This window comes from Prunus dulcis, chromosome 2 (assembly GCF_902201215.1).
Source record: "Prunus dulcis chromosome 2, ALMONDv2, whole genome shotgun sequence".
In the NCBI taxonomy this organism is placed as follows: domain Eukaryota; kingdom Viridiplantae; phylum Streptophyta; class Magnoliopsida; order Rosales; family Rosaceae; genus Prunus; species Prunus dulcis.
Window position 1 is genome coordinate 13,008,113 of NC_047651.1, and position 12,287 is coordinate 13,020,399.

Sequence of the window (12,287 nt, forward strand, 5' to 3'; positions counted from 1 at the left end):
ACCAAGACTCCAAACTCCTATCCTAGGTCCATTTGGAGTCACTTTTATTCTTGGACATACCCCAAAAAGTGGCCGAAAATGGCCGATCACGGCGACCGAAGTTCGGCCGATTTTCAAATTGAAAATCGAGTGATCTAAAGGTAAAATCGATCAAAACCCAGCCAACCATCAGTTAGAGCACGAAAAATAGCTGAGAATCCATACCTTACTCGAACGATTTGGTTGAGAATTGAGGGAGAACGAAGAGCTTGAAAATCGGATGAAAACCGCCGATTCTCCTCCAGTTTCCGGCGAGCTCCGGCCGGTGCAGGGGCGGCGACGGTTCATGGCGTGACGGCGGCGACGAGACGAAGCCGATGGTACTAACGCCGGAGATCAACGTGCCCTGTGGTGGCGACAGGAGGAGCTGGAAGGGGAGGAGGTGCACGGCCTGTGCGCGACGGGAGGAGAGAGAGAGAGAGGAGAGAGAATTTATGAGAGAGAAAGGAGAAAAGAGATAAAAATCTGACTTTTTGTCCAAATTACCGTTTTGCCGTTCGCGGTATTTTGACCGTGTTTTCTTCTTTACAACTCCGATTCGAGTCTACTCCGTGTCTACGGACTCGTGTCGCCGTGCTCTACGCAACGGCATGAGCGGAATTGCCAAATTCCTTCTCGGTCAAAAAGTCAACTTTTCCCTATTAAATAATACGAGGGCAAAATCGTCTTTTTGCTAGGATAAAGTAATCCTACTTTTTAGATATTTTGGTTTGGGTTATTACTTATACTGCTAGCGTCCTCATGGACCATGAAGAGGATAAATTTCATGCTACATATTCCAATTATGGTAGAGAACCTGTTCATTGTATACACTTAGATTATGATTCTGAAAGTCTTGATCTCTTGGATCATAATGAGCAAATTGAAGAGCTCACAACAAAATATGGTGACGTTCCAACACATTCCATGAGTTTTTATAATGAACAAGAGGCATATCAATATTACAATTCATATGTTAGAAGTGTTGGGTTTAGTGTGAGAAAACTTAGAGTAAATAAGGACAAGAATGGTGTAATACATAAAAGAGAATTTTGTTCAAGGGATCCCAAATCACCCACTTGGATACCAAGCTGTACATCCAATGTTGTCCAATTACTCACTTATACATCCATAGGTTTGTTATCTTAATTTATTCAATTCACTACACATAAAGTTTTCTATATTTTTGTTTTGTTTTAAGTTTTATTAGCATTATTTTAATTGTTTGATTAATTTACAGGAAAACATTCAACTAAGATCTGAAGGACCAGCTTATCAACTGGGTTTTTCACGTCTATCAACATCTTAGTCCAAATTTTTGCAGTGTAGAAAAGATAGTAAGAATGACATGAATGTTCTTTTTCGTCTGTCCAATGCTAAGACACAATGCATGACATATCTACCTCTATAATTTTCTTTGGAGTATTTTATTTTAAGAAAACCTTTCGGACCTAATATAAAATTATCATAATTTGCCCGTTGAAACTATGTTTTATGGTGTTATTCAAATTTGTTATAGCAAAATTATAATATTGTACTGATTTGATTTTGATAACTTATAACTTGTGTAGAAACTGTTGTTATGGCTGATGTTATTCAAATAAATGAATTATGGAACACACTATTTTTCACTTGGTATCCCATAGTAGTAAAGTTCATGAGTTCATATATGATGACCGGAAGTTTTCCTCTCTTTTTTTGGGTTCCTTCCATCAGTTTTTTTTAATTTTTTTATTGGTTAAGTGATCAAAGTATTTGATTTAGTTAGATTCAATTCGGATTAAAGGCTCGTATTAATCACAGGATTAAAGCCTCTTATTAATCACAAGATTAAAGCCTCTTATTAATCACAATATTAAAGCCTCTTAATTTTCCCTTTGATTTGTTTTCGTTGGATTATAAAGGAGGAGTTACGTCTTCCCTTTATTTTTTATTTTTTATTTTGTCAAAGTGTTCAACTGTCGAATGAATCAAAGGGAGCAAGCCTGCGTAAGCCCGTGAATTCAGATTCATATTAAAGCACATGAATAAAGCCAATTGCGAATTAAATTGCCTTACCAATTATTTATTCGGGTTGTTGTTAACTTCATGTGTAATTAATTTACAAAAGTGAAAAGTTTGCTAGGTTAGAATAAGGGTAAATTAGGAAAAATTGTTTCTCTCTCATAATAATATCATCAAATAAATAAAAAAATAAAGAATTAACTATAGTTAAACCCATAGACATGTGTCAACTTTTGATAAGGGTGGTGAGGGTACACCTTGAGTTAAAGTGGAACAAAAATGCTCCCACTTATTTGAGGGTTCAATCCCACCATCAACAAATGTGAGAAAATCAATAGATTTAAACCTTTTAAATGATTTGATGCTCATCACTCTAAACTCCTCATCTGCACTAAATCTCACTTTCTCCCCTGAATTTGCAACTGCTGAACGTGCCCCTATACTTTTGTTATGTGTTCAGGTTCAGGCTCTCCTGTCAATGTGCAACTAACTGAATTGACGAAACACGGGAACGCGGGACATGCAACAAAAGCCTAGGAGCCACATTGAGTCTATCGTAAATTAAAGGTAAGTGAGATTTAACGCAAAACATAAGGGGCAAATCAACAAATAAGCCACTTATTAAACATTACGGTTAGGCATATAGTCTGATTCAGCTTGTTTTATCTCTAAAATAAAAAATCGAACTAAATTGCATAACAAAAAATCGAACACTAGGGAGTGAACCTGTATTTTTCAAACGGGCAAAAGAGAAGCACGGTTGGAGCTCAATTTTTCCGATTATTGTTGCAAGTTAGCATCCTAGGTTGAAAAATGGAGAACCAAAGTGATCCAACCCAAAAATTAATTTTTCGATTTGGTTCAGTTTAGATCGTCTATAATGAACTTTGGACACCTGCAATTTTTATTTTTATTTTTATTTTTGTAGTAATAATGCTTACATCAACTTCAATCACATTTCTATTAACGTTCGCTCATGAGATAAAGAGAAATATGAAATAAATGAACGTTGTAAAATCTAATGAGAATAAACCAAATCACGAGCAGAGGTGGCAATTTGTGTTAATAAGTTGCGCTAAGCGGCCAGTTAGTTACTGCAATGCCAGCTTGCTCCGGATTTCTTTTATGCCAAAGATGAAAAGAAAATAAAGGATATATCTGAAAATATTATATCAGTTTCTTAACAAAATCAAGTAATCTTTTGATTAGGACACATGGAATAATATTATGCAGATGACAATTAACATATATTTTAACACTATCTTATGCTGAAAACGGGTTCTGCATCAGCAGTTGGTTGTGTTCTTCTAGTGTATTTGAGAAGCAAACCTTCGGCAGAAAGACCCGGCACTCTCAAGTCACTGAGAAGTAGATGCAGGCAAGGAAGAAGTACATTACTTTTGAGTAAAATCTAAGAAACAATAATGCAGGACAAGAGAAAAATAAAAAGGATGATCACAAGAATATATAAACTAACCTGATATAGGGCTTTAGTTCCATCCACTCCCATTTTGGACGCTCTTTAAAGAGGACGGAGAATCGCTCTGCAGGGTTGTAAGGTAGAGATGATACACTGAAGGCTCGAATCCATGTCTCAGCGCCAAGCTTCTCTATCAAAACTTCACCTTCCAACATGTCTAAACTTGCAGGCATCCTTTCGGGAACCTTACGCGCCCAGTCCTCCATGAACCTCTCCATCTTCCTATTCCCGTCTCTCAAGATTTCTCTTGCAAAATGCACACATACCTTCCTCTCATCCAACTTCCATATACTACTTGTGCTCACACCCTCAATCACCTTGCTACCATAAACATGCAAGCAGTGGTTTGCAAGTTTGTGGGGAAAGCCATCTGATTCCAATGCATTGACAACATCGTCTTCATTCAGACAAGACAATGACCAATCATTCAGCACTGAATTGTGCAAAAGCATCCTAAGAATTCTGTCCATGTACTTCTCATCCACAATTCTCCAATATCCATAAATCTCCACTGCCGAAAGAGCCTGCAACCCAGTCCTTAATTCATCATCACTAGCTTGAACTTTCTCAATAAGATCATCCCAGCTATACAGTCCTGTATTCTTTCCTTCCATCTCTTCCAGGTCCACCATTTCTACGTCCTCCTCAAATCTGTAAGGATTCTCAAAAAGTAGCGACCTTAGCTTGTCAAGTCTGGGGGCAACTTCAACAAGTTCCATGTTACCGGTTGCAATCTTAATGACAGAAGCAACACATTGCGGATCATGATAGTTCTCATCACAACATATTGGGCTTTCAAAATGATTAAATTGACTTGATGGGGGAATGAGGAAAACAGAATTTGATGTTCCAACGGATTTGATTGCATAAGTTTTTGACTCCGTGCAGAGGACTGCATCTTCATCAGGCTGTCCTCTAATAGTTACTCTAGAGAAAGAAAAAAAAAAAAACAAAAAAAAAAAACAAGAGGAAGCCTTAAACTAGATTCAATGCACGAGAAAAAATTGGAAATAAGACTCTAGAAACTAGAGTTAACTTATTCCTCACCTTTGGTGCAGGACATCAGGGAGAAGTTTCTGATCGAGCTCAAGGAGGATTAGATCATCGTGAGGACCAAAGAGAGGGTGATACGTAATAGGAATTGACGAGCTCGGTTGGAGATTTAGTACTGCTTCTGCACCGTTGCAGTCTGGAGATGGTGGTTCCATTCTCTCCCTCTACACACAGAGATGTGATTCTAAAGGACAAAATGAGAATGACAATTACATGAGAGTCCAACTTCCACTACCAAAAAATACTCAATAGTTGAGGCCAAGATGAGGAATTCCCGTTGGCCTTTGGATAGCCAGTCAATTGTGGCCTTGAGTTTTAATTTCTGAACTGAAGTTGCCTCGAGTTCTAATATCAATCATGAAACTTCATACATCCCTAGCCTCCCCATAGTGCAAAAAATAACTTCACAGTTAAGGGTCTGCAGTTATACTTCAATTATATCAGTTTTGTGAGTCCAAAATATGATTACGCAATAAGCATACTGCAACATATATGCCAAATCTGAATCAAGATCTCACTCATGTGCTAGATCCATACGTAACAAATGGAAGAAAAAAAAAATTGAGTTCAGAGATGGAAAACCTTTGAATTGCTTAAACAGACATCATCCCCCAACAACATCCCAAAGAAAAAGGGACGTTTTAGTCAGACCGAACTTTTCCTAAAGTTGAGAAGACCACATTTCAATTTTAAGATGCAGTTTGCAAATGCAGACAACAGTTTAAACACAGAAAGCTTTAACATAAAGGTCTACATTTTGTTCATCGCCTGCACTCATTTTGGCCAAGGAAACATTGAAATCACAAATTTTCAACTACACGTCAATCGATGTCTAGCTATGAAGACTATGATGAGGCATGTGAGTCACCCTGGAAAAGGCTGATGCATCCTCTCAGCTAAGAAATTTGCCAATGTACCCCCCAATATATTTTTCTGAAGAAAGAAAAAAGGAAGGACTTTGATAAACATTAAATGCATACGAACAAGGCTATTGTCAACCATATCTGGTTTTTAAGATTGGAATTCAAACTAATTCATTCAAATTAAGCTCATCATAATCTAAGGCTACTAAGTCAAGTACGAACCTAGGGACCCCTTTTTGCCTAAAACAGCTAGAAAGGAAAAAGAAAACGAAATGTTCATAAATTATGAACAAGGACTGCAATGCTTTCAAAAAATTCACATTTTATCCTCAACCACTATCATTTGAATCATCAAGTTTATTATTTTCCTATGCTGATGCATACGAACAAGACCATTCTCAAATTTCCTTGAACAAAAAAACAACAGGGCCAGGAGATTATGCTTTGCAGAAGAAATTTTGATAGCAGACAATTGCCAATTGACAGTTTATATGTGCACTAAAGAACAATAAACATTGAAACGAACAAAATTCATTATGCCCAAGAAATTAAATCCACCTAAATACCTCCAAATTGGGTGAGCATTAGATGAAACGGAAGCCCTGGAAACAAAGGCAGAGCCTAATTGAGTGAGGTTTTGTCTATAAACTGTAGATTTCTGCCAAATGGGTTTTGGGAAAGTGGTCAGAGAAGAGGCGGCGATACTGAAGAAGATGAGAAGAAGCAAGAGTTTACATAGTACGGAATGTGAGCAGTGAGAGAGAAAAAAGACGGATGCTACTCTATGCGAATGTCTCTTTCTCTCTCTTGGAAATGGAATGGTTGCTTTCTTTCGGCTATGCTGATGGCATCTCTAGTTTTATGGGGTTGTCATTTATAAGATTTTATTAATTGTTATAGAACTCGAATAATATGAATACCATTAAATATTGGAAGTATATTGAGTGTGGAATTATATTTGCTCTTTATGATGTTTATATTGATAGAATTTTTTCTCAGATAGAACTCACTCTCTCTTTTCTTCTCTGACTCTCACTCCCTTATCTTTTAATTGGTTGTGTATTTTACAACTTAAGATGAAACCTATTTATAGGCAATTAGAATGGCTTTCCGTGGATGCATCTTCAACATTTTCTCCCAACATCATAATTTTATCTTTTGACTAATACTCCCTTACTTTATTCATGTGGATTTCACTTCTTACTTTATAACACTCCCCCTTGAAGACTGTATGTCCCTAGATTGGTTACCTCATTAAAACCTTACTTGGAAAAACTCAGTGGAAAAAAACCTAAGCGAATGAAAAAGAGTACAACTTTATTTGGGACATAAGGGTAATGCGTTCATGTTGCCTCGTTAAAACCTTGCTAGGAAAAACCTGATGGGAAAAATCCTAGTCGAAGGAAAAAGAGTACAACGCGCATATGTCCTGTGTTAGAGGACTCTTGAATGCTCCCCCTGATTTTGCATGCTCCAACTTGATTGCTTGTAGAGTTGTCGTAATCCGATGTCATGCACTAACTTTTAGAATGTACATTTTGGCAATGATTTGGTGAAGAGATCTGCAAGGTTATCGCTTGAGTGGATTTGTCTGACTTTGATTTCTTGACTCTTCTAGAGCTCATGTGTGTAGAAAAACTTTGGTGATATGTGCTCACCCTTGATATACATTCTATGATCTGAGCAATACAAGCTACATTGTCCTCATTCAGGATTGTTGGAGTGTCTGTTGCTGAGGGTATGACACATGTGCTTTGGATGTGATGAATCACCGACCTTAACCAAACGCATTCACGACTGGCTTCATGGAGGGCAAGTATGTCTGAGTGATTGGAAGATGTGGTCATTAGCGTTTGTTTCGTTGAAGGCCATGAGATTGCAGTTCCTCCACATGTAAATACATACCCAGTGTGTGATCGTCCTTGATGTGGATCAGAGAGATATCCTGCATCAGCGTACCCAACAATACTCTGGGCGTTCTTCAGCGTTCTTCAGCCCTTCAGTTGTTCACCAGCCTTTGGTAGGTTGCTCTGGCGTTCTTCAGCCCAAAGGGCATGACTTTGTAGCAGTATGTACCTCTTTCGATGATGAAAGAGGTTTTAGCCTTGTCATCTTCATGCATCATGATTTGGTTGTAGTCGGAGTAGGCGTCCATGAAGCTTAGCAGTTGGTTGTCGGAAGTTGAATCGACGAGCTGATCAATTCTAGGCAGTGGAAAGTTGTCTTTAGGGCATGCCTTGTTGAGGTCGGTGTAGTCGACGCACACTCTCCACAGACCTTTATCTTTCTTTGCCACTAGAACAATGTTCGCCAGCCATTCTGCATATGAGACTTCTTTAATGAAACCAGCAGCTAGAAGCTTATCGATCTCGGCTTCAATGATGGCAACCCGCTCCGGGGCGAAGTTGCGTCTCTTCTGCGCTATAGGCTTGACAGCTAGGTTGACGTGTAGGCGATGGCATATGATCTGGGGATCGATGCCAAGCATGTCGAATGGCGAGATACAAATACGTCTTTGTTGTTCTGGAGGAAGGCTGCAATCTCTACCTTTTCCTCATGGCTTATGCGCGAGCCGATCGACACTTTTCTCTCTGGCTTGTCAGGATCAAGGGGTACTAGCTCAACGTCCTCTTTGGGCTTCCATCCTTCTTCAGGAGAGACCTCCGGACGGATTCCCTCGACTTGGCCCTGATTCTTTGATTGCTATTGGGGAGTAGCTATTCCCTTTCCTTTCTGGTATGCTCGGCTGTCATGAGCGGTATCTGCTTTCTCCTCTGCTTGTTCTACTCCTTTTAGATCTGCCTGATTCACAGGGAGCAATTGTGTTTGCTTGCCTTTCTTCAGACCTTGAGCTTTTCTCGCCATTGCCTAATCGCTGTTGATCTGGCCGATACCACCCCTAGGGATTGGGTAGCAAATCTTCTGATGTCTGGCAGAGGTGATGGTGTTGATCTGGCCGATCCATGGTCTGCTTAGAGTGCCATTGTATGGTGAGATTTCATCAATGACCATGAACGTTTGCGAGCTGATTACAGGTGGAGAGTAGACGTCGAGATCTATCGTGCCCATTGTAACCGTCGTTATGCGGTAGATCAAGGCCGATTAAGTCTTTCTTTTGGAAGCCGATCACGAGATCGTCTTCTACCAGTGAGAGGCTAGTTGAGACTTGGGAGATCATAGTAGCCTGTTTGATCTTCCTTTTCTTTTCTTTATTGGTCAGTCCAGACTCCTCGGAGTCGGCTAGGATTGTGTTAATCCTTATGACCTTCTGGGGTAACTCCTTGGCGGTATCGTGGTCTTCTATCTGCTGGATGGCCTGCTTCGCGATGAACTCCGTGCAGTGACCTTCTCTCACGAGTTCTTCGAGATGCTCTTTCCAAGCAAAGCAATTATTCTTATTGTGCCCATGTGTCGCATGGAAGGCACAATATTTTCTGGTATCCCTCTTGTCCAAATCTCATTTCAAGGGTGGCGGTCTTTTTACCCAAGATTTGTCCTTCACTTGGGCTAAAATTTGATGTATAGGGATGGAGAACTTGGTGTAGTTCTCTTTCGTCATGGCATCTCTTTGTGGGTCTGACCTGCGTTTGTCTTTGTCCCTGCTGCCAAGCCTGTTGCCTCTTTGTTCTGCCCGCTTAGCCGGTCGATCTTCCTGCTCAATGAACTTCTTCGCGGCGATTTGATCGTTATCCCAGAGTGCGTAGCGTTCCGCGGTCGCGAAGACCTCTACCAGAGTCTGGCTAGGAGTGATAGTCAGCTCGCGGTATAAGTCATGTTCTGCTGGAAGAGCTTTCTTGAATGCAGAGGATGCGATTTGGTCATCGCATCCTATGATATTGGCCTTTTCTGCTTTGAACTGCTTAATGTAATCTCGAAGGGATTCCTCGGGCTTCTTGCGCAGGTTGAACAGATGGTCAGGGTTCTTCTTGATCGTCCGATAAGAAGTGTATTCTTTAGTGAAAACGTAAGTAAGCCCATTGAAGCTGTTGATCGACTCGGATGGCAGGATATAGAACTAGTCCTGAGCTGCTCCTCGCAAAGTCATTGCAAACACCTTGCACATTTAGCACATCTTCGGCTTTGTAGAGGATCATAAGGCTCTTGAAATGCTTCAGATGACTTTCGGGGTCGGAATCGCCTTTGAAGCATGTGAAAGAGGGCGTTGAGAATCGTTTCGGGGGAGCAGCATGCTCGATTTTGACGATGAAAGGTGAGGAGTTTGCTCGGTCTACCTCAATGCATAGTGCATCTTCGAAATTTCCCCCAATCTTTAAGTCTCGAAGTCGGTTATTAACAAGCTTCTCAACGTCTTCTGCAGGTGGGGCTAGTCGGTCACGTTGATGACCTTCGCGATTTAGACGATGCTGATTGACGTCCTCATTGGTTTGCGATGCTGATTGACGTCCTCATTGGTGTAGGCGGTGTGTTGGTGGATTACGCTTGCAAGGGATTTCTAGTAGTTTGGCAACGAGAATTGGTTCTTCTAGAGCTAGTAGCGGAGCGCCTTTCTTCATGGTCCTCATTGTGATGATTGTCGAGTTGACCTCTCTGGGGGCCTATCATTTCATGAATGTCTTCCTGCGGGCCCATGCGAGCGTGGATGTCAGGTCTTGGGCCCAGCCTATCGCGCACGTTGGTCCTTAAATTCAATCTAGACGGGAAACTTAGTCTGCTTTGAGTGTGGCTTGCAGATACTTGCGACATGTCGGCGAGCTGATCGCGTTGTTGTGCATTTCCTTGTCCGCTTACTCCTGCTCGACCTGCTTGGTTCTTGCCGAACTGCCTATCGACGCGTTCGTTCATCCTTCTATCTTCGCCCTGTTGTCCAAGGCCAAGGTTTTGAGCCAAGTTTATTTGGTTGAGGAGCTGCCTCATCAAATTATTTTGGTCGTCCATTCTCTGAGTTAGCTGGTCAACTCTCATATTAAGGTCTACTTGACTTCGTGGATCGGGAGGAGAGAAATGTGTGGAGCCCAATTGCACACGAGCTATGGTTTCATTGGATGTGCACGTGGGAGCGTGCGTCGAGCGTGGAGGCAATAGAGGGAATGGTTGAAGTTGCTCCAAGATTGGGCCAAAGTCGAAGGTGGTAGTAAGCCCAACTAGATGTGAGGTTCCACCATGCTCAACGGTGGTGCTATGAAGGTGGCTAGGTCTGGCCATGGGGCCTTGAGATGGTATGACGGCGGCGGATGTCAGTGCGGTGGTCCTCACTGCGAGTCCGGCAGGTGGCACGGTGGTTCCAGTCACACGGGGTGGTTGCTGAGGGTTCATGGCGACAAGAGGTGGTGGAGCTGCCATGTCGATCATGGGATCGTAGGAGGAGTAGCTTTGGGCCATCATGGATTGAACCATAGCAGCGGTTTTGCTCCTCGTGCGCTTGCTTCCAACCATGGTTGTTTGGAAGGCTTCGGTGGATTGGAAAATAGGAGGAACGGATTCCTTGAGCACGCGTTGAGTATAACTCGTGCTCTCAATGAAAGCACCAAATGTTTGTGCAAATAATCTCGCGGGAGAATATTCGCTTCTAGATCCTTCAACCTTCGATCTTCCTTCTCTCTCTTCCTCGATTCCTGTAAAAAATATTGGAGTAAATAGACCACACCCGGGGGGTGTTGGCCAAAGGCCCTCCGATGCTTAAGTTAGTTTGAGTGTTTGTAGGAAAACAATAGCTAAGCAAAGGGTACGGAGTTGTATGTATGGTGTGAACCGGGCGGCCGGAGCCGTGTGGAGAAATATTGAGAGTGAAGAGGGGGAGAGAGCTTCTGGTATTTTTCTCGGGTATTAGGAGTAGGTTTAGATGTACCTTGAATGATGAATGAGGTCATCTATTTATAGGAGCCTCGGGGCTAGGGTTTCGTAGGGATCGAGTCGAACTTGATAATGTCCGAATTAATGATATTATCTATTAAAAAGATAATATTTAAATTAAATGATATTATCTTCTCTTTATTAGGATTATATCTGAATTAATGATATTATCTCTTTAGATAAAGATAATATCATATTAATTAAGATATTTATCCCAATTAATTAATTAGCCAGATAAACTAGTTTAATTAATTAATTTAAGAGATAATCTTCTTTTCTATGTTGCGTGCCCTGATTGGAGACGAAAATATATGCTCCCACATCAGTTTCTTAGCAAAATCAAGTAATCTCTTGATTATGACACATGGAATAATATTATGTAGATGACAATTAACATATATTTTAACACTATCTTATGCTGAAAACGGGTTCTGCATCAGCAGTTGGTTTGTGTTCTTCTTAGTGTATTTCAGAAGCAAACCTTTGGCAGAAAGACCCGGCACTCTAAAGTCCCTAAGAAGTAGAGGCAAGCAAGGAAGAAGTACATTACTTTTGAGTAAAATCTAAGAAACAATAATGCAGGACAGGAGAAAAAAATAAAAAGGATGATAACAAGAATATATAAACTAACCTGATATAGGGCTGTCGATCCTTCCACTCCCATTTTGGACGCTCTTTAAAGAGGACGGAGAATCGCTTTGCAAGGTTGTAGGGTAGAGATGATACGCTGAAGGCTTGAATCCCTGTCTCAGCACCAAGCTTCTGTATCAAAACTTCACCTTCCAACATGTCTAAACTTGCTGGCATCCCTTCGGGAACCTTACGCGTCCAGTGTTGATGTGTAAACCTTTAAGCTGAATGCCTTGGAGCCAAAGTCACAAAGTTCTGTCTATTTCTCAGTCTATAAGCTTTATTTTTTTCTTAATGTAATTTGAGCCATTGGATCATAGTCCAAGTGGTCTCTTAGCTAGCCTAGGATCTAAGTATCAGATCATGACAAGTGGGATCATCTCATAGGATAATAGAATCAAAGGCTAGGATTGAATAACTTTTGTAAA

At 40.9% G+C, this 12,287-nt stretch overlaps 1 protein-coding gene across 2 annotated transcripts; it reads right to left on the bottom strand.

Annotated features, from left to right (window-relative positions):
* Nucleotides 1–3,157: 3,157 nt before the first annotated feature.
* LOC117619949 (sister chromatid cohesion protein DCC1-like) lies at nucleotides 3,158–6,249 on the bottom strand. 2 transcript variants are annotated; one of them, XM_034350028.1, is made up of 4 exons: nucleotides 5,985–6,249; nucleotides 4,550–4,739; nucleotides 3,500–4,429; nucleotides 3,158–3,383 (listed from the first exon to the last, which is right to left on the bottom strand). In XM_034350028.1, the coding sequence occupies exons 2-4, from the start codon at nucleotides 4,708–4,710 to the stop codon at nucleotides 3,281–3,283; spliced, it is 1,194 nt and encodes a 397-aa protein (XP_034205919.1). In that variant the 5' UTR covers nucleotides 4,711–4,739; nucleotides 5,985–6,249; the 3' UTR covers nucleotides 3,158–3,280. The 2 variants fall into 2 exon arrangements, with proteins under 2 accessions (XP_034205919.1, XP_034205918.1); XM_034350027.1 differs by having other exon boundaries at nucleotides 4,550–4,973.
* Nucleotides 6,250–12,287: the final 6,038 nt, after the last annotated feature.

Coding starts and splice junctions, on each gene's coding strand:
- LOC117619949 (XM_034350028.1), bottom strand. CDS start 4,710: ATGGAACCACCATCTCCAGACTGCAACGGTGCAGAAGCAGTACTAAAT. Junction 4,430..4,549: donor CCTGATGTCCTGCACCAAAG/GTGAGGAATAAG, acceptor TTCTTTCTCTAG/AGTAACTATTAGAGGACAGC. Junction 3,384..3,499: donor GAACTAAAGCCCTATATCAG/GTTAGTTTATAT, acceptor TCTACTTCTCAG/TGACTTGAGAGTGCCGGGTC.